Below are 22,573 nucleotides of genomic sequence, written 5' to 3'. Positions count from 1 at the left end.
GTGAGAAAATACCTCAATCTAACAATAATGAAGAATGAGTCACTAAATCGCTGCATTCTGTTTATTTCAGTAGATTTATTCTGCACTCTGTCTTCTGGGCAATTATTAACTAAATAAATGTTCTACAGCATCCACATTTAATGGAAATGTCTAATCTTTTTGTTTCGAGGCTCTTATGAAAAAATTTGGGATCAGTATTGTGAAACTTGACAACCATTATCTCAAAATGACAGATAATTAATTGTCCATCACCAAGATGTAAACGACAAATAAGTTAGTTGATGTCAAAAAGTAAATCAGGCTAGTTTAAAGTAAGTTTACTGTAATCAGAAAAGGACACTTTTGTGTAAAAAGACATGGATAGGAAAATCTACAATTCAACCAACCAGACAACCGGTTAAACAAGAAAACAAATTCTAATTTGTTCTATATGACAGATGCCATGACAGCTCTATCTAGTTCACATGTGAATGTTTCCTCCTACCTCTGACTTGGATGACGCTTCATCCTCCGAATTTGACTCCTCTGACTCTTGAAGTTTCTTGTGCTCCTTCAGCTCCTGTGTTTCAGTTTTGCTTTTGGGCCAGCGCCCTTTTTCTTTGGGGGGCTTCTTCTCGGCGTAGGCCTGGCTGGCTGCAGAGGACGAAGAGACCCGAGGCGATGTTCCTGTGAAGGCCCCACCTGTCGGCCCCTTCGGTCCCTCAGAGCTGCCCTTCTTCAGCTTCTTAGCGCTGGGTTTGGGAGACTCCACCGTGGAGGGTCGTTTCCCCGGAGCTTTGGACTCCACCGGCCCTCCCCCGCCTCCTCCCCCACCTCCCCCTCCGCTTCCTGCCCCTCCACCTTTAGGGGACATGCCCTCCATCTTTGATTCCTTCAGAGTGAGTTTAGGCTCCTTGAAAGCTGCCTTGGGTAGGACCTTAACTTCATCTTTTACTTTGATCTCTGCAGGCTTTTTCGAAGACGACGATGAGGAAGGGTCACGGCTACTCTTGCTGTTTCCATCTCTCTCGTCTCCTTTTGACGTGGCTTTGCTCTCAGAGTCTTTTCGTGGTCGTTCCCGGTGCTCCTTGGTCAGCTTGTGTGGTTTGGGTCCTTTGCTGCTGCCACCACTTCCTTCTTTGCTGGGTTCCTGAAGAAAAGCACTGTCATCAACAAAGCGGTCGTGTAGCACACGAGTCAGGATAACAACAGGCAGGCTGAGCCGCTCAAAAGCCTCAAAGCATTTAAATACGTTATCACCCCTTCGGTTTCTAAATAAGGCCCTGCCAGTGTCATCTGACATGTAATCACATCATTTATTGTGGATGTAAAACTAAAAAAATTTTCAGTGTGGAGAAAATTAGTCTAGATAAGTGTAAACTGAAAACCTGCAGTCTAGCAGCGCTGTAAGGCTAAACTGATGCATGACTGCTTTGAGCTGAATTGTAACAGATTGAGAATATGCTCCCAACATCAGTGAACAGCGGTCAAACAGTAGGCTTTGATTATAAATGAAAGAATTACACATTTAATCATCTGGCTAGACTCACAGTTAAGCTACGATGGCCTGAAGTTATCAGAAAAGACCTTTCCCACAGCGGACATTTAACAATATATAAAGGACAGGCATCTTACATAACTTTCATACATAAGTTACGTAAGATCAATGTTCATAAATCTATTAAAGCAACGACAGACATCACCGTTACATTTACAGTAAGCTTTCTTACAGCTTCATTCAGACAAACAGCTGATAATGGACCAAGGTAAAGCACTAAAGTCTCCATGAGGAAAGGACTTTCTTACTATATTATATTAATGTTATGTCTAACAAACTGAGGTTGTCTAAATGGCTACAGTCAGCTGATAATATCACTTTTCCTCTTCCACAGTAAGTTTTTAACACTTGCTGTTATAAAGGAAGCTGACTAGCTTCTTACTTGTTAACTGCGGTAATGAGCAACCCAGTTATCAGTTTGGGGAAAATCTTTTCTTTCATTTACTTGAGGACATGGTCTTCACTGTTCTATCTGTGCTGTCTGGATCAGAGGGCGGCAAATAGTGCAGCAGAAATCTACTGCATCACAAAATGATGCTTTATTGAATATTAAAACATGCAAATCTACCACCTACATTTTTCCCACCACTTCCTCTTAGTATTTTCCTAAAAGCCAGAAATGCTCGAGGTAGCATCTGAGTACACAAATCTACGATTACACAGAAAAGTTAATAGTTGTATGAAAACCTTATGCTAGGTCAAAAAAACAAAAGAACTGCTGCTAGCAAAGCTAATCACACATAATATAGGCAGAAACAATCAGTTTACCTCATATCAATTCAAAAGAAATGCTTCTTGCAAAGCATTATTTCCACATAGAAAATATTATTTTTGCCAGATTTAGAAATTATGATATTGAACAATACATAAAATTCTTAATTATATATTAAGAAAAGGCTCATAGGGTGGAATAATAAAGCTTGTGTGATATCAAAACCTTCACTGACTTTTTTATGCCAGCAGATGGACACAGCTGGACGCACTCAAGTTCTCATTCTTCATCAAACTGTGCTCGACAAACGCCCACACACACCACAATAAAATATGAACTGACGAAACATGCATTTCCACATCATTATGAAAAGGGGAAATTTAGTTTCAGTGACAGGTTATTATTTGTCATAATCACAACTTTTAATTTATTCACCATTGTGGGTTTTAAACTTTAGTAAACCATTTCAATCAGACTTTGTTAGCAGGCACTAAATGGTCGTTATACAAAGAACAAAACTTTGTGAAGAACAGTGAGAACAACCAAGGCTGACAAAGGCCAGTTTTGTCTAGTTTCAGTTTCTAAGGCTTTATCAGATCTATACTGTTTGAATTAAGGCCACATTGGAAAATATAAAGGAGGCAGTTTTCTGTTTCTTTCTGAAATGCCCCCTCGGCTGGCAGATAAGCAGGCTGAGTAATTCTGCATGCAGATGCACGGACACAGCTGGTAACAATTACAAGCTCAAGTCAGCTTCTTCTACTAACCGTTTTAATTGTTTTCTAAATGCCATCTACCCATGAAGTTTTCATAAAAAAGAACAAAAAAAAAACCTTGGGATTGATCAATAAAGTAGCATCACATTATGGATAAATGCTTTAACGCAACAGACCAGCTGAGCTGCAAACAACACACCAAAATGGTCTTAAAAGAGTCATTATTTTGGTCTGACCTTTGATACATGAGAGGTCTTGGTCTTCTTGGGGTCTGAGAAGGCAGAAAGTGGGATGGTGGGGAGCATTGGGTAATCCGGACTGGGCCTCGACACAGCCTCCCCTTCAGGGACCACCAATATCTGCAATTAAAGTGACAAAAGTCAGTCTTTCTCTGCCAACAGTAAACAACTTCTACGCTTTATATGCAACGAAAAATAATTAAAAAAAAAATCTCAAATTTTTTTAAACACAACCCCAAAGATAACACACATTGTTGTTCAGGAAACTGAGTGGTTAATTGTGTGATGTATCAAATGGGTCATCTTGCAGCCAACCTCTAAATATAAGGCTTGAAAACAGTCAGAATCTTCATAAATAAGGAAGATAAAGTATTTTTTGGTGGATTATGTTCACAGCTGTGACAAAGCACACATATGCCCCAAACATAATTTTTAAAATAGCACCCAAAATAACTTTGTTTCTGGACACCAGATGATAAAAAATACTAAATGTAAGCCTTTAAAACTATCAGAAACTTTATAAATAAGGAGGATAAAGTTTTTTTTGTGGATTCACCTCTGCAACAAAGCACCTACTGCCTAAGATCAGCTTCTATCAGCAAGATAAGGCCAAATTCGTTTTTTTAATAATTATAATTAATGCATAAAAAAAAAATGAGCGCCTTAATTCCCCAGATTAATCTCTTTGCATTAACATTTTAATTTCAACAACCCTAATAAAAATAGCAAATTATTTGCTAAATGTGGGCTAGCGACCCCTGAAATTATCTTGGAACCCTGCGGAAGTCACTAAAATTAATTACAACACTTTGACTCTGTTCAGCTTAGAAAAAAAATTCCACAACATCTTAACATAATCTTAGCCAATAAGATGCCATCACTCATGGTGTTCTCTGAAAACCAGGTGAGTAACGGACTCAGATATTGCTACCAAACATCAAGCAACTGCAACATAAAACAAAGGCAAGTCTGTGTGGGTTTACATAAAACAGTCAATCTGATTTAAACATTGGAGCCTGAAAAGCATATTAATGGATGAATAAATAAGTTTAAAATGATTCTGAGTTATTTTAGTTTTTCACTGGCTGCAAGCCCATTATTAGACAGCTATTATTTAATGACTGTAGTGATACAACTACAGCAGTGACTGTGTTTGCTGCAGCGTTGACTTAAGGACAAAAAAAAACCTGCACACACCCAGCATTGAGGACATTGTTTAAAGATTAAAACTGGTGCACAGATAACAGGATGGTAAGCTTCTCTCATTTTAGAGCTCTATTTAAGAAATCATTGTAAAACCCAATATGTGGTTGTTTATTCACGCGGTGCTGTTTGTTTCAGACTCTAATCAGCTGCTTAACCCTCAGTCAGTCAACCTGGTAAAGAGCCACTGTGTCGGGCAGCCTCACCCCTCCGGCTTTGATCAGCTTTCTTCTGAATTCTTTGGTGGGGTTGTTGAAGGTGAGCTTCTCACAGCGTAGGTGGTTGACAGGTGGGTTGCCCTCCAAGTTAAGGAACAGGTCATAGTTGAAGCAAACCCTTTTTGGCTCCTCCTAAAGTAAGAGAGAATAAAGGGTGTTTTAACAGTCGTCGAACAGTTATGTGAGAAACAAACCGACTTGTGTTTGTCTTTCTGTTTTGTTGCTCAGCACACATGCAGCTCTCAATACCTACACATTTCCCAACAGATAAAAGCAGAATGAATGAACTATCAACCTGGAGGTCAATAAAACAGGCAGATATAGCTGGAGCCGGCACACTGATAAGAAGAAACTTCCTGAGAGAAGCTGCAGAGTTGTAAAGAGGAGAGACAGTTAGAGCTGAGGAAACTCTATCAAACCACTCTGGAAAGATTTTACAAACAAAAAGTATTTTTTGCAAGTGTGATGCTGGACTAATAGTTGCTGATATTTACCCTTAAACGTTTTATTAATGTTTCCGACAGATCCACTGATAAGCAGGTATAAGCCAAGTGCATGTACATGAAATGTAATGCCTTTATTTGGAAGCAGTTTTTATGTTTAATATCATAAAGAACTGGAGGAGATAATGGTAATGATCTTATCTTGTAATGAGAGTAGAGTGGTTTTTATTTTATTGTTTGAGGCCCATTTATGCTCTAAGCAAAAGACAGATATGGAGCTTTTCATCCGTTAATTCCACTGACCATTTTGGTCCATTGTGGATCTGTAACCTGACAGAGCAAACATTTGGAGGTGAGCTCTAAACATCCTCTGGTGGAGGTATTGGCTAACAACCATGCTAAACGTAAGGGATGGATGAAAGTATGAAGGCAGCGACAACTGAAATGGACGTACCTATTTATGTACGCAAAGGGAGCATAAATGCGCCTTAAATGTCTGATACAGGCATAATAATAACGTCTTTACATCAGACAGAAGTTTTATTTACACATTCAATCATACTGGTTTACTAGAACAAAAAGTAGGATTTCAACTTTTCCCCATTCAAACCTACAATAAGGCAATTACTACATTTACATGCATATACAATAAGTAATCTGATTATTCATGATTTTTGTCGGTAATTTTGTAACATATCATGTAAAAGAGAAGAAGTTTTCTTTATCAGTACAAGGAATTAACCTGATCAGCATGGGTTGTTTTCTACTGAAACATGGTTTCTCCTTATTTGGATTCTTGTGAGCATGTAAACGTCGTCCCTGCCTCCATTCAGACTCGAGTCATTCGTATCAGGGAAGAGGTTCACATGCTGCGGACGGTGAATTTAAACCTAATCAGAATGGATCTATGGGTACTTTTTCTATGCAACTTTTTCCTTAATTGTATTAACATCTGTTGTTTTCCAACCAATTTCATGGTCCTGTAGTATTCTTGTAGTTTTTAAGTAGATTTTTGAGACTTGCGAGTTTTTTTTTCTGCCCTTCTTCCTCTTCATGTATTCATTCATTGTTCATGCAGCAAGTTAGTGTAAAATCTTACTCTTGTGTTAAAGGCTTACATTAACAGACTATTTGAGAATCATTTTAATAATGTCATAAGTAAAAACCAACAGCACACAGAGAACATGTAACTGCACATGAAACTGGCCAGTCTCCTATAATATCCATGGCTATAAAAGATGACACCCTGCATGTGATGGTTAAAATTACATTAAAAAGAAAAGTGATGAGCACACTGAAGACGTCCCTTTCATCTTATCATCTAAGCATTTATACAAACATTTCTTGTGTCTATTCATACAACTACAACAACTACATCAAGGACCTACAGTCTGTTTTTTAAGCCTTTATCCAGGTGTTCTCACCTTGTTCTTGAAGTAAACCTCAATAGGCATGAGGAAGCCTGCGTAGCCCGATTCCTCTACTTTGTATGGAGGCTCCTTGCATACTGCAGACGAGACACATTCCTGTCACTTGCAATACTCATTTAAGTTGTCTTTTATTCACATTACTCTTATCAAGTGAGTCCCAAATAAAATATATTTCATTAATGGAGCGGCAAAGTACATGGTCTATATCGTTGGCAAAAAAAGAAAAAGGTTATGTTGCATGATTACAAAAAAAAGGAGCTTTGGAAAAGTATTTTGTATGACCAAAAGAGTGATGAAAAACACATTTTTAATTTTTTGGATCACTCTGCTTTGGTGTCACTGATTGGCATCTAAAAAAATCAACCAGTGGGAACTGATGTAAACAACTTAATATTAGAAAATGAGAACTCTGGTCATGTCTGGTGGGACAGCAGCAACACCAAGAACTGTTTAATATTTCTGTGTTAATTCCACGAAGGAGTCGAAAAGTTCTGATTCATTCCTTTTCCATATGTACTATTTGTTGTTATCTTTTGGCAGTATTGCTAATAAACTCAGGTTGCAGGAATGTGTAAATATGTGTTCAAACTGTTGTTGCTTGGTCCTACCTCTCTTGGGTTTGGGGAAGCTCTCATGCAGGCGGAAGACGACTCTCTCTACAAAGTGCTGGATGTCGCCGGTCTCTGGCCCTCGAACAAACACCATCCAGTCATGGGTGAAGCCTTCTGATGTCACTTTTTTCCTCAGCTGAGCTCTGTGGCCCAACTCCAGCTTCACCTGCACTGTGCACTGAAAAGAACAAGAACAATTACATTTAATACTGTACTTAATTTACTTTTTATTTGGCAACAACAACAGCCAACAACCCAAGAAAGGAAAGATGATGCATTTCTTCTGAGAGAGTAATTAATAAAGATCAATACTTTTTCTCCTTTCAAGTGTACAGCAGATGTACAAAGATGATTTGAGACTGAATCAGATTTATCATCTCTACTTGAAAAATCACAACCTAGTACAGTCACTGAAATAATGCTCCTCATCTTTGAAAAAACATGGTGTTTACAGGTTACTTTTCATTTGGCTGAGTCAACCTACAGGGATGGACCTATTTTATTAACTATGCTTTAATTAGCATTTTAAACTATATTCATGTAACACATTACATAGTTTTAGGTCCTTAAAAAGTTGTGAATTTGTTGTTTTTCTGTTTAACTTGTAAACTAAACTTGGTTAAGACAAAGCAAGACATTTAACATTTGGCCTCCACAGCTTTTGACTGTGAAGTAATTTAATAGATCATGATAACAGACTATGAAAATTTGATCCAAACTGATTGATAATGAGAATGAATCAAAGCCTGACTTGCTGCCTTCCTCCAGGTCCCTGGTAGTTATAAATTACAGCAGCAAAAACACTTGCAAACTGAGGTGCCTTATGAAATAAACATAAGCAAAGCCAGTGATGAGAAGCCATTATTCATTGTTTCTCGATTCCACCTTGAACAAAAACCTCTGAATCTTTACTTAAAGACAAAGAATATGAAACTCGAGAGGAGGGGGGACAGGACAGACACAAAGCTGGACTGGTGTTGGGAAGCTCCTGCTGAAATGAGAGGGATTAGCCACCCGAGCTGACTGATCTGAAAAGGTTTGTCCAGAAGAGGACCAAATTATTGGGCTACTTCTGTCTGCCAAGAACAATGACAGCACCAGGCCACGCTAAAGACGCTGTGTGGATGGTGACTGGCTCATGGAAGTGAAGAGGCTATGGAGACCAAGTACAGACAAGGAACAATGGGTGGGGGCTAGTAAGGACTGGTGGGGGCCAGAAAGGCACTTCATGTCCGGGGAAGGACTGAAGAATGTGGGGATTTAGCCCCGGCACAGAGAAGCTCGTGAGCTGGGACTGAGTGGGGGGGATTAGGGGGGGACAGGACTGCGATGAGCTGGTCTGGCACTCTCCAACTCAGTCACACAGAAACACACACACACACCCCCCCACACCTCCCTGTCTGGCTCTCTGCCTAGCCATTCTCTGACAGTAATGCCCTTAAACTCCAGACTCCACCACACCCACCGCAGCCAGGGAGTCGCTCTGATCATCAGCACCCCCCCTCCACGAGGAGTCCACAAAATCAGATAAGTAAAACATAAAAGTCAGGATGGCAACGAGTCACAGACGAAGGTTGTTTTTACGCCGGAAATAATGGGAATCCATAAAGTGAAACCACAGAGGAAAAAAGCTATTAGACATTCAGCGTTCAACTGTGAAGCTTGAAAACATGGAAGTTTTTTACTATAAAACATCTCCAAGATAAACCAATTAATGATCTAAAATTTTACAGATTAATTGGTTATGAAGAAAAAAAACATTAGTCGAATCCCTAAAAGGGACATTTGACAATGATTTAAAAAAAGAAGATAAAGCTCATAAATCAAAGGTGAAAATTAATGAGAAACTATTTTAATGAACGAATGACCACCAGCATCTTTTTTAAGCAAAGCATCCCAGATATTTTTTTTCCAGCTTAGAAACTGGGAGAACTTCAGGCCTTCCTTTAACACACAAGTGACAATAAACGGGTTCATAAATTTTTTTTAACATAGTTATCAGTTTTTAAAATTATGAAAACCAGTTTATAAGATAGTAGTGTCATATTATTAACTTCCATACAAGCTGGGTGTAAATATCAACCTTAAAACTGGGACTGCTGAATTATGTGGGTGTTCATAAACTGTGCAAAGGATAACCTTCCCATTACAGCATTACCGTAATATGACACGTAATAATGACTACATAATTTATCCATCATTAGACAGCTACACGCTGTGAAGTCACGTCCCTATTCCAAACTTCACTGTGGACTAATTTTCCATAAATGACTAAAATGCATGGATTAAAAAAAAAAAGAGAAAAACACTCAGGACAGAAAAAAGTAAAATTTTAAAATGTCCTGATGAAACCGTTTCATTCAGGGGAGCTGCTCTAAATGTTTTTAAAGTTCATATCTCAGATGATGTGTTGATGTTAATACAAACTACAAATAATATTGGATCAATTTTAAACCGTAATATGACTGAGAAAACAATCATCAAGGATGGTGGGTTTTAAGCCGCGCACGTTCCCACGATGTATGCTTCGAGAGTGGGACACAAAGAGCAGCTATGACCTGCTGCCTTGCAAACCACATAAATATCATCGTTTTAATAAAGACCGAAGTATGAACCTTTTCTAGAAGAAATTGAACCAGAAATAACTTTTGACTGTGACAAAATCCACACACACACAAAAAAAATCTGACTTTTTTCTTAGATATTATCAAAAAATGAGAAGATTACTAATGATTAATGAATCATTAAAATAAAGAATGATCCAGTTATGTATTTTAAGAGTTCCTTACATCCAACATTACATCTACAAAAGTCACACCCACTAGCAGTCTAAAACTAAAGGAGATCGTGTTGCAATCATATACATGAGGAAAAGAAATACAACCAATTCTGGCATTTCAGAAGCTAGAAAAAAACCAAACAAACAAAAAAAGATGAAGAAGAAAAAAAAAAAAAAACTAAAGCCAACTCAAATTATATTAAAACCAATCACATTAGTGTATAAACTATACAAAAACAGTTCAAAGACAGAAAACGTTCAATAAAAGACAGGTAGAGTCAAACTATAAAAACTTTAAACAGGCTGCAAGAACTAAATTAAAAGGTTTTAAAAATAGGTCTAATTAAACTGTTGTTTTCCACCATCCATCATGAAGCTCAAAGGCCAACATGCTTGGTCATGTTATGCTAACATGAACCTGTGGTAGTACCACCATGAATTTAGAGTGAAACAGGAGAAGATAAAAATTAAAGCTGCTTGAAATATTTAAAACAGGAAGCAATTATGTAAACAACAACAAAATCTTACAGCTTCAGTAGAATACCAAAATGATGCGAGGAGGCTTCTATTGAGAAAACTCCAAGCAATAATGCAAATATGCCAATACTGTTATGATGTGTGCATGACCAAGCTCTTTTTCTTCTCACACAATGCTCTGATTGAAGGGAAATACAAATTTTGGCAGACACGCTGGCTCCCATGAAAACAATGAACTCCCAGATGCCCTGTAAATAACACCACTTAATCTCTTCCAGCTAATAAATGACTGAAATAAAAGTCGGAAGATTTTCCTGCAAAGACACAAACAGTGACCAAAGTTGTGTTTGGTTGAGGATAAATCCTCAACTGTGGTCAGCATTTACAACCAACAACAGGACACAAACAGAGGTGAAACAGTTATTCGTTTTGGAAAATGGTCAATCCCTGAGTCACTAGCAAGTTACAAATGGACTTTATACAGCCCCCAAAGAAAACAAGTGAGTATTGAAAATAGGGTGTGTGAATGAGAGAATGGGGATTATGAAAAGCTGTGTGATTACTCATCCTTTCATTCCAACTCCTGTAATCATACACAGAGATCTAACAAAAGAAAACATAAGAGCTCTTACTTGCACACAGACAGGGCTTTTACACCAGCGGCCGGTGCCCGTTTCCAAACCTAATTTTGAACCAGCCGACACATTCACAAGACCTGAAACATCGATTCCAAACAGGCACCAAAAAATAGTGATTCTCAAATTGCAAACCATGATGTCATGGGCAGGTAAAGGTTGGATACAGCTGAACGCTGTATTACACAACGTGGTTTAATAAAGTTTAGGGAAAAAAGATAAATAAATAAAACAACCTCAAAAAAAAGAAGAAGAAAAAAAAAAACTAATGTTACACCAAGTAATCAAACAGATTCAGAAAGTCTAGAAGAAATACCATGACAGAAAAAAAAAAAAACCATGGTGAGAATAGCATACCATAGCCATGTCTGTAGGTTTACACCTCTTTATCAAAACAGCATAGCTATGTATTCCTCTTTGATAGATAGGCTGCATGGGTACATTTGACAAGTTATTTTAAAGTTAATCATTACACATTCAATCTCACAGTTGGGAGAAGGCACTGGATGCTAATAAGTCGATGCTACGATGTGTTGAAACGACATTACGACCTCACTTGCAAAAAGATTAACAGAAATAACTATTATAAGTACAGTTTCATACACTTCATCTGAGTTAAGTCATACAAGAGATGCACTTAAGCAAAGTGAAGTTAATATGTAATAAAATACACTAAACTAACTTGCGGTGTCACAGTTGACTGTATGCCGATGGAATTTCTGAGCCATCAGTGGTGTTTAATTGATGGGTCATTTGCAGTTTTCTGTGCTACGCATGCTCATTAACCAAGGGTAGCTATTCTGACAACGTATGGCAAATTGACAAAACACCTGCTGTTGCTCTATAACTATAGCTAACACATTTTTCCTGTAGATTCCATGTAAAAATATGAACATAATATGAAAAATATGCTAGATAGGTGTTAGATTTATTTATGGTTTAACATAACTAAAAGGGAGCTGAGATCATTTTGTTTGGTTACTTGAATTAATGGATACTGAATGGATTTAAAAGTGTGAAGTAGCCATGGAGTGAGTAAAAAAACACTAAATGGGGAAAAAGGATGCATTGAAAATCTTGAAAATGGTTTATTAATGGAATCGAAGCACCCTTAATCATTTGCACACCCCTACTAATCAAGCTGATACCTAATGATATTATAATGATCTGAAAGACCAGTTCACACTTAATATTGTGCAATCCAAAATATAAATGTTAATAGATGCTCACAGCAGAACAGAGGTTAACTACCTTGAGAGAAACAGCTGGTGCCATCAAAACAGAAGAAGACAAAAATGGTGGCAAACGACTTGGTTATAGTGATGAAATTAGAACATTTCTATTAGCTTCATCCTGGGGTTTTTATACAAGTCAATGTTTAAAATGTATATAATAAAAGGTCATTAAAATTAGATTACATTCTGGTTATCAATTGTGTTATAATAGTAAAATGTCTATTATATTTATATATTTTTGTTATGTGGATGAACAAATCCAATGAAAATGTTTCACAGGTTGGAAAAAAATGCAAATATGCATCACAACTTGGTTTCTAACTTGTAGCAGAAGACTTCCTCTGCCAGCACTTTCACAGATGTTAAAACTTCAAAGGGCCGATGCTGAATGGAGACTAGCTCCAAGAAAGTGGCTGAGCCACTTTCCATGGGTCTGTGTGGCCTAAACATGTGAAATACAGCCTTGAATAACCTCAGGCATTTAGGAAGGCCAAAGCTGAATGAAATAGTGAGCAGATATGCAATTTGGTTTTCCCACTTTTCTGTTTTTTGCTAAATAAATTAGTTTATACACATATATATATATATATATATATATATATATATATATATATATATATATATATATATATAATATGATGACTTCAATCTTAAGAATGCCAAATAAAACATACAAACAAATCAGATTTGGTTTACAAACCAGCTCTTACAATTATGTGTTATTCTCTGGGTTCTTGTACTTAATGACGACCACCCAGTCCAAGGAAGCATTATAACCGGATTCACGTTTGACACAGATTTTGACAGCTTTTCATGCATGCTACCATGATTGGGGTTAACATTAACCATTAACCAACTGTGGGCAAATAATGCAAAGATACTTCACAGTGTCTTTGAAGATTCGTGGTTTTATTAGCCCTCTAAGTTCAGGTTTCAGGCCGCTGGCAGAGGAGACAACACCCCGCCTCACCAGCCCATCCTGGAGAGGACAAATCTTTTCCCCGGCGCCTTGTAGCAGATCCTTAGCTTTTAGCCAACGGCCGACAGTGTCCTGATAGACATATTAGCTTAGCTTAGCTGCACAAAACATTGATTCAAATTAATCGCCTGCGTGTTTGACAATGTGCGTGTGTATTTTAAAAGGCAGCATAGCAGAATAAGCACCAGGTGTGGATCTCTTTGTGTGGCTGGTTCAGGCTACAGCTATGCAGCGGTGCTGAATGGTGTGGTAGACTATAGCTAGCTAGCGGTAAATACCGATGTATGAGTGCCCAGCTAGCATAGCTCCAGAGCCAAACAACTACGAGTTCAATAGCAGCAGGAGCATTTTTTTCCCTTCTGGTTAGCAGAAAGGAGGATTCATTCCTGCCCTGTCGATAGAATACCCACTGTCATTTCCACCTTAAAAAGTTTAAATTCCACAGGAAGACACAAAAGTCACTGTACCTGGTTCTCCATGTTTCTCTGGCCTCAGTGATTGTTGTATTTATTTACAGCGGCGTTTGCGGAGCGTCTCCCCTGCCTCTGCTCCTCATTGTGTGTCAATCCAGCCCAGAAGCGGAAGGCAGACGGCTCCCCTCCCCTTCAGACGGCTGCTGGCAGGCAACCAAAACAGAAAGCTCTTTCAACCAATCAAAAAGCTGAAAATTCAAGTTTTCTAGAAAAAAGCCAATCGGAGTACAGGAAAGGCGGGATAGTAACGGAGCCGCAAATGCAATTGAAGCATTTGCCGCTGGTTTTCTCGAGTGACAGTGAACAAGTCCCAATGGCCGCAGCTCGGTTTCAATTATAAAATGCACATGATGTTAATAGATTTTTCTGAGTTCGAATGCAGATTTTTGCTTTTGGTATGATTAACGCTATGCAATTAAAAGTAGGCTAAAACAATTTTCTTTAATGCTTTACCAAACATATTTTCACTAGTTTGTTAAAAGTTCCCATTTTCAGCATGATACACTCCAGCAGTATGAGGCTTTCTATTTTACCACAGTTCAACAAGCGTTATAGAACAATAATGTAACTCACTCAAAGACTGTGATTTAACAAAGTAAATCAATTTCAAAAACATGCGGTGTGTAGATTGTGCCAATAATGCCCCATTTATTCAACAGCTCTGAATACTTGACAGATAAAAAAATCATTGTTACAAAAAACACAAGAAAAATGTATATAAACCATATTTAAAAGTACACATAGCAGCAAAATGTACAAAATCAGTGCTGCTCAATGTCCTCCTCAAGGTGTAACAGAACACATGTTCAGAAAATAGTTTTTTTTTTTGAAAAATGAAAACAGCTGACACTGTTACTTTCTGTCTGGTGTATCATTGTCTTGTTCTCTTTTTTCACTATCTTTTTTACTCAGTTAACTCTCCCCTTTCCTTTTCCCCACCCCCCCTTGTCAGGTCCAGTATTAATATGTACACTCAGCAATAGACAAATTTAATAATAAAGAACAATACTTTATAGACGCTCCTCTTGGCAAAACAAATGTGTTCAGTACAACACAGCAACTAGACCACCATTATTATTATTATTATTATTATTACCATTCTGTTGCTATGATGCTGGACCAGACAAGTAAAAAAGAAAAGAACAAAATTTATTTCAAATGTGAAATGCCTATTTGCGGATCTCAGCAGTGCCCACATTTTGATATGAGATTAGAAAATCACTTCTGTCTGGCTTCATGCTCCTCTCATTCTGGTGGTTAGTCTGTTTCTAAGTCAAACCTGGAGAGAAGAGTCTTCTCTGTTCATTTATAAGAGTTTCCAAGTTGTCAGTATCAATATATAAAGACACAATTATACAGTTCTTCAAATACAGTGTTTATTTAATAAAAATAACAAAAAATAACTGGATCATTCAAATTAAAGGGCTAAAGTCATAAGTCTTCATGAAATCTGAACAAATACCTTAAGATGTACAAAACCTAGCAGAGTTTATTAATGATTAAATACAAATGTATGTACATATCTCAACATTTTTGATCGGTGACACTTTAAAATAGGGTAAATTATCCATCTCAAACCTCTCAACTCAATGCACCAGCAACAGTGCCAATGTGACTAAGAGGAGCCCACAGCTCTGATGTATCTGATGCCGCCACTAGGTGGCAGCAAAACGCTAAAATATGGAGACATGCGTCTGTGGGTACTGAGAACACAGAGGTGTGCCTGGACATTTACTTTGTTCATCATCCAGTAGAGGTCACTGTTGAATGCTTGAGTGCATCGTGTATTTGTGTGTGTGTGTGTGTGTGTGTGTGTGTGTGTGTGTGTGTGTGTGTGTGTGTGTGTGTGTGAAGGATCTATTGTTGCATCTTGTTATTATGTGCTTCAGGAAACATAATGTAGATGGCGGTACATTGTCCCTGAATATTCTCAAAAGGTTTGTAACAGGGGGTTTGGGGTAAAAAGGGTCAACAAGTCAAACAGGCTCTGGGGTCAACACTAGAGTATTTTCCAAAAGACATATATCAGAGAAAAACCTATTATTTTACTAAAAGCTTCTTTATCTTTCAAATGATTCATCATTGAGACATAAACAATGCATACTTTTAAATTTACTGTATTTTATAATTACTATTAACAACTAAAATATCTTCACATTTCACAGGTTTTCATAGTGGTTAAAGATATTTTAATAAGTCATGGAAAAAAATGAAGTATTTGATAATTTAATTAGTTATGAAATGACAGATTTGATTTTAAAGTGAAATCAGAGTCAAGTGTTTTCAGTTGGTGAAAAAACAATCAGGTATGAATGACCATCTTGTTTTATGTAAAAAAAAATATAAAATAAAAAAGGATTTTTATCAAAGTTTGAGTTTCTCAAGCTACCTGAAGTCTATTATGTCACAAAACAGGAGATTTTTACAGGACCTGCAGGAAAAGTGTTGCTGGTGTTTATCAGGCTGGGAACGTCAGACAATTCAAAACGGAGTAAATTTAAGAAACCCTGTCAACATCTCTAGGAGTGATTGACCAAAATAGTTCACTAAGAACAGTGTGTAACAGGTCTGTGAAGTCACAATGGAATTCAATTTAACTTCTATGTAACCAAATACCTCTCTCTCATGTTGCCTAATATTAATGTTCATGAGTTCATTCTCAGCAGAACACTGGAATCACAAAGTGTAAAACACATTATATAAAAATGAGCCCTTCAAGTGCTAAAATATAGCAACAGTAACACACATAATATATAAAATTACTGAATATGTAAAATGGGTACGAACTTTGATCTCACAATTTTCCATATTTCTAGTTTATATGTTTAATTTTTTGCTATATTGTATATTCAAGTAACATTTTGGGGTTTTCCCTTTAAAGGTTTCTTGGTTACATTGGTACAGACTAACTAAAGTAGCAAAAATATGTGTTTTTTTTAACCTTTCTACATGAAAGGCACACGGGACAGAAATCATTGACTTAAGCTGCAAATGTAGCTTGAAGAGGTTTTTGATGTTTGGATTGTTTCAGAGGATTGTTTTACAGTCATAGGAGGAAAAGCTTCCTCTTATCATTCTTGAGACAAATACTTCTGCCTCTTTTGAGTGAAAAAAATCATATGCAATTCCGTGGAAGTTGAAATTCTGAAATGAATCGTCCATCCCTGCAACAAAATCTCTATAAGTCATCCACCTCCCAGAATTCCTAAATAAGACCCTTATTAATTTTTTTTGCAGTTCAGTTTGTAAGAATCCCAAATTCAACGTGTAAGATAAGATTCATCAGCACCGTTTCTGTGTCTTGGTAGGACCTTTTAGGACAATGTGGGGAAATCCAAGTCCCCATTTATCACAGGGCCAGTACTGTAGTCCAGGTAAGGAGTATGGAATCTCGTAGCTGGCGTCCAGGTAAGCAACCAGTGTGCTGCCGTAGGCTACTGCCATCACAATCAGAATGTGCCTGGAGGACAAGCAAAACATAGGTCAAAACACACAAACAAGACCAGAGGAAGAGAAGACGCAGAACAGTCAGGACTTACCAGATACCGTGCAGGTAGCAGAAGTTTAGCTTTTGCCAAAGACTGCAGCCAAGACGGTCACTAATCCAGCAAGAGATGGCGAGCACCCACAGAGCCACTGACAGCTTGGCGAGACGCAGAACCTTCTGGTCAGTGCAGCTGAGATAAAGAAAAGATTAGCAATGATATAGAAATCAAAGCAGCATCAAGTTCAAACATAGTTCCCAGAGGAAAAGTGTTTTTACTACCATCTCATCTCAACAGCCAAAGTGTAAAGCAGGTGGAGGCCAAAGCAGTTTAAGGCGTAGGCGTTGGCTGTTGGTTTGACAAACGATGACACTGACGTGATGACGGTAACCATTAAGACTAGCCTTGAAAATGTGGACCTGTGGTTGGAGAATCAAAACACAGATAAAGCAGGACAACTTACATCATTTATCTGAGGGAAAAAATATATACAATATAGAAAAAAAGAACTTGATTTTTAGAGGACAAATAAATGTTATAGAGATGAAGAGCAACAAAATTAGTCCAGGGATTTCCCATAATCACCAGAGTTCTGTGACTTTCCACCATAAAATATTAGCACTTCAAACAGAAGCTTTGGGGTCACCTGACCTGCTGAGTCTACGGGCCTGCACCTGGTCGGAGCATATGTTCAGGAGCGCCAACCCATCAGCTTAAAAAACTGGAAAATCACACTAGGATTGTTCTCAGGTGTTCATCAAATTTTAATTCATTTCTTCCATCTTATTGTTAAATATTTACACAGGTTGGGTGGAGCTCTATTTTTAAAGTCCCCTTCTGTAACATAAGAAGACCTCAGCTTCATATTGTGTCTATAGGACAGTGATGTCTAGGAGTGCTTAGACTGGCTCTTCAGCTGGTACAGTTAAGGTTTAACAGCGGTGTGTTGTGAAAGTATTATTGGGTTTTGTGTGAGTCCATATAGGAAAGACATAACTTTGGAGTAACTTGTGGTAGAGGAGATCTGTAGATGATTGTCCAGTACAAAGTAGGTTTACCTGTCTTTTATAAAATATGGGAAGAGTCTGCGAGGGAACCAAGTAGCATATCCCACAGCCAAAACCCACAAGATAGACAGCTCATCCAACATCTGACCAACAAAACTAAGAGTCATGTGGAAGTACGCAGAGAAGAGTCCTGCAGTGGAGAGAAGAATTAGAATTATATGAATTAAGCAAACGCCAATCACAAGCTCTCAAAGGTCTTTCTTTTAAATGAGTGGTCCAAAATAGTTAATATGGGGTTTCCTTTGATCAACAATAGGAAAACCAAAAGCAATCACTTTTGAGAAAAAAGTAAAAAAATATGTAGCCTGTATTTATCAAATAAATTTGGGATTTTACAAGGGCTGTCAAAATTAAACCATTAATGGAGAGATAAATCTTTAAAATTAGCAACTTAATTTTTAACACATAAAGCATAAAGAACAAAGTTAGTACACATGCCATATTAAAAATCAGAATCTGACATTATCTCCATGAGAGAAACTGATTTTGGGCATGCAGATGCCTTGTCACAGCAGCGAACACCAATGTACGCTATCCTGAGGGAAGTCGTTCAAAATGTTTGAGAACCACGGTTTTAAGGCACCACATCACACTGTAATAACTGGATATCAACACACTGGCCATTCTGAACATGCAACATGGCTGAATTCAGCAAAGAAACTCAATATCACATTATTAGAGAACAACATTAGAGACAACATGACAGCAAGAAAATTAACCACTGGACTGACTTCTACGGTCTTTAGAGAGCTTAGATAAGAGATGGGATGCAAGACTGATGCTGAATCAGCCTTTATTAGGGGGCGCCAAATCCAAAATTCAAATGGGGTCACTTTAAATCAATGCTTATGACTATTGACTATCTTTCTGTCTGGATTAACAATGCTAATAGAAAATTAAACATAAGCTTCTTGAGCTTTAACGATGAGAATTACTAGTCTGCATGTGTGCGAAATGGTTAACCAGAGAGATGAACTTACCTACAAAAATCATCATGGTCCAGACCATATGGACTGCCAAGCTCCTCTCTTTAGCGTAAGGGTGCAGGAGATAGAGCATGATGGGAGATATTATGAAGAAAGAAAAGCTGCTCATCTGCAGGAAAAACATCAATCTATCAATAAATCAACCAACCCAAAAAAGACATATATAAAGTACAGTTACAGAATATGGAAGGTGTGGTGTGACTTTACATATCTCTGTAAAAAAAAGGAATTTATAAAAATAAGTAGATAAATAAAAATTTACTGTGTTAAAGTACTCCACCACATGCTCAGAGTGCTTGTAGTTGTCTTCACACCAGTCAATTTCTGAGCTCTCATAAGCAAAAACCTCTGCCATCTTCTCACTGGAACAGACACCTGAGAAACAACGAATCGGGAAACAATTACCTCAGGAAAAGCAAACCTGCTGGTCTGTGCATTCAAATAAAGATGTTGGCATAATTTTCCCTCCAGCAACATATTTGTTTATAAGAGAAAACAACTCCAATCCCTCTGTGTATAGTATTCTGTGAAAACAATCATACAAACCAAAGCACTCCCTATAGACTTCCTAGTCATTTCCTCTTATAGTATACCTTAAATAACAAACTATGGCATTCTAGTTTTACTTTACCATAAAGTTTAAAATATAACATTCAAAATCAAAGCCGAGACAGGCATACATAGACCTCACAACCCCAAGTGTGTCCTGCATCTTTGTAAAACAACTGAATAGCATCTCCAGAATCAAATTAACCCAGATAATATTATTTTCTTAGTGTGGCTGTATGTATAATAATCAGTTTTCACAATAATATGGAGTTTATCTTCAATTTTATCAGCCTTTTATCAACAACCGTAGCTCTCAGGGTGCTGGTCATTTCTTCTAAGTCATGTTTCCAGTTGGAGGACATGCTGGTCGGTGCTCACCACTTCTTTTTCTTCCATGTTCTTATGTAATAATAATATGTAGCTTTAATGTTAACTGACCTTAAAAATATGTGTTTCTGACTCATTTTGATGTTACAGTGACATTTATTATGTATACTCATAATATATTGTTGTTTCCCAGCAGCATATCAATGCTGAGAAACCACGCACCACAACTTTTATTCTGGGAAGCTGCATCACTTTACAGCAACACTTTGTTTCACCACGTCACATGCCAGCAACTGGATATCAACACACTGGCTGTTTTGAGCATACACAGTCGCTGATTCATCAAGGAAACACAAGAGGACATGATTGGAGGAAGGGAGAAAAAGAAAGAGAGAAGGGGACAAAGCAAGAGAAAACAGAAAAGTCAACATTGGACTGGTTTTTACTGGTTGGAAAGAGCTCAGAGTAGAGGTTGGACACAAGATGGATGCTGTTAGTTAGCTGTCATAAGAGGGTGCCTCACAGAGAAAATCTTCCTAAATTCTGTAGTGTGGCTTTAAGAGGCTGCAAAATGTGTTTTAAGAAATGTTTTCAGATTTCACATCTTTCCCAGGACCTTATCTCTTGTCATGGTATCAGTGCAGACCACACAGTCTCAATGGGACCAGACAGCCTATCATTTGGTTTGACATTCAGCAGAAAGCTGCAGTCATCTTATCTGTAGAAGGTCTTGGCCCATCTTACTTTGAACCTCTGGTGGGTACCAGAAAAGCCTAATTGTTGCCAGACACCCGACTACCTACCAAACAAACCAGAAAGTATGTTTTCTATAGGGATTCTCTGTGAATAGAGTACCACATCAGCTTGGATATGTTCTTTTCCCCGTGTCCAAGCCCAACAGTAGTCCATGTCACACCTTTTAATGCATTGACAGTTAAAGCAGCCAAGCCTGCTGGGTTTCGCCTCCTGCCACCCCTCTAACCCTTTCAGATTCCAAGAAAAATTGTAACCTCCCAGCAAGAATATTGAGCCTTTCTTCATCACTCTTAACACCATATTCCATTGTGTATTCTGTGCCATGTCTTGAGGTTGGAGTTTATTTTTGCTCCACTGTGTGTGACTTTATGACAGAGAAAAAACCCAGTACACAGTATATAAAGTGCAAACATATACACTATGTAAATGTTTTTATGAAGGGGTTGCTGTAAAGACCATTAACTGTATAACTGACCTGCTTTGAGTTGGTTTATAACCTCACATGTGCAGTTAGTAATTACTCCCTCCCTACATATAGTCTCTGTGTTTCACTGTTCAGTTGGCAAATTGTCTTTGGACCATTGTGTTAAGCTTCACAGCTGTTTGTATCTGTAATCACAAGTGTGTGTTTATGTGTGTGTGTGTGTTCCTTTTGGTTTTTTTTTGGTTTTTTTTGTCCTTTGCCTGAACCCTGGCAGCATTGTCATTTACATGGAGTTTTTTTAAATTCTCCCTGGCTGTCTGCTTCTTGTCAGTCAAGTCTGCCTGGCTGACTGATTACCTGTAGTCGAACAATGCTTGGTTAAATAAACCTTGCCTCTTGAACTTTTTACTTTGAGTTTATTCTAATCTCTGCTCCTGAGTCTTTTCTTGGTCTCAATCCATCAGACTTTTGAGAAAGCTGAATTTCCATTTATAGATTATAACTGATAATGAAAAAAAGTGGTTTATTGATAATTTAGGCTAGTACTATTAAAGTACTATTAATCTGAATTAACAAAGTGACTATTAACCAAAGAAATCAAAAGAAGAATATTGGTAAAGTACTTGAAAAGCTAAATGTACCAGCAGCATGTAAATACAGTTTATAAAACTGAATATGCTTTTAGTGTGGTGTCACAGGGTATTTATTGGGTCATTGAAGGATTTTTATTATATTGACTCAGCCACTCTATTGATCAGCAGAATCACTGCAAGCATAACAGGAGGAATATTCTGGTCATTTCTTGTTTTACATCTTTTCTGAGTGAAAAAAAAACATAATCTAACAGCCTTGTTAAATAAACCCTGCATTGTTAAAACATAAGAAACATGCGCCTCTTACCTCCCATGCTGCGGTCGTCTCAGCCTCCCGTCAGCCCTGCTTCTCTCCAGGTGGTGCAACAGGTGGATTTCACGGAGGGATCGAAGCGCTCCCGGTCCTATCGCACGCGACTGTGACGTAACAGACAATCACGCCGGTCCACATCGCTGGAGCAACATGTCATCAACGGGAAAATGTCTGGAAGGGACTCGTTTGTTTTCCGCCCCCTGTATACAATGCTCTGTACACAGTGCGGAAAACCACAGAAAAACGGTTAAAGAAATATTACAGGTGAAAAGTAGTATTAATTATAAGATGATTGGCTATCACAAATTCTGTAAAGTCTAAATAATATGTGGCACCGCACTTGTGTTCATTAAACTACGTCATTCAGATAGAAAATAAAAGGTTAG

General features: G+C 37.8%; 2 protein-coding genes and 1 long non-coding RNA gene across 4 annotated transcripts in view; 1 reads left to right on the top strand and 2 right to left on the bottom strand.

Moving 5' to 3' along the window:
- mllt1a (MLLT1 super elongation complex subunit a) overlaps positions 1 to 13,770 on the bottom strand; it is a 24,170-nt gene extending 10,400 nt beyond the window's left edge. For both annotated transcript variants that reach the window (XM_042006435.1, XM_042006437.1), the window contains exons 1-6: positions 13,682 to 13,770; positions 7,107 to 7,287; positions 6,493 to 6,575; positions 4,614 to 4,757; positions 3,202 to 3,324; positions 485 to 1,129 (exon numbers count right to left, since the gene is read on the bottom strand). In XM_042006435.1, coding sequence (XP_041862369.1) covers positions 485 to 1,129; positions 3,202 to 3,324; positions 4,614 to 4,757; positions 6,493 to 6,575; positions 7,107 to 7,287; positions 13,682 to 13,693 — 1,188 coding nt within the window. In that variant the 5' untranslated portion in view covers positions 13,694 to 13,770. The remainder of the gene's footprint in view (positions 1 to 484; positions 1,130 to 3,201; positions 3,325 to 4,613; positions 4,758 to 6,492; positions 6,576 to 7,106; positions 7,288 to 13,681) is intronic.
- Positions 9,487 to 18,757, top strand: LOC121653161. Its single transcript, XR_006012747.1, has 3 exons — positions 9,487 to 9,498; positions 10,859 to 10,865; positions 18,658 to 18,757. It is a non-coding gene; the product is annotated as an uncharacterized LOC121653161 (long non-coding RNA).
- Positions 15,048 to 22,573, bottom strand: acer1 (alkaline ceramidase 1). Its single transcript, XM_042006438.1, has 7 exons — positions 22,182 to 22,573; positions 19,488 to 19,600; positions 19,220 to 19,334; positions 18,231 to 18,369; positions 17,454 to 17,591; positions 17,227 to 17,364; positions 15,048 to 17,147 (listed from the first exon to the last, which is right to left on the bottom strand). Exons 1-7 carry the CDS (start codon positions 22,186 to 22,188, stop codon positions 16,970 to 16,972), a joined length of 828 nt encoding a protein of 275 aa, XP_041862372.1. The 5' UTR covers positions 22,189 to 22,573; the 3' UTR covers positions 15,048 to 16,969.

The sequence above is a fragment of the Melanotaenia boesemani genome, chromosome 14, assembly GCF_017639745.1.
Source record: "Melanotaenia boesemani isolate fMelBoe1 chromosome 14, fMelBoe1.pri, whole genome shotgun sequence".
Classification (NCBI taxonomy): Eukaryota; Metazoa; Chordata; class Actinopteri; order Atheriniformes; family Melanotaeniidae; genus Melanotaenia; species Melanotaenia boesemani.
Note: the sequence above shows the minus strand (reverse complement) of the source record. Positions and strands in the feature narration are given on the sequence as shown.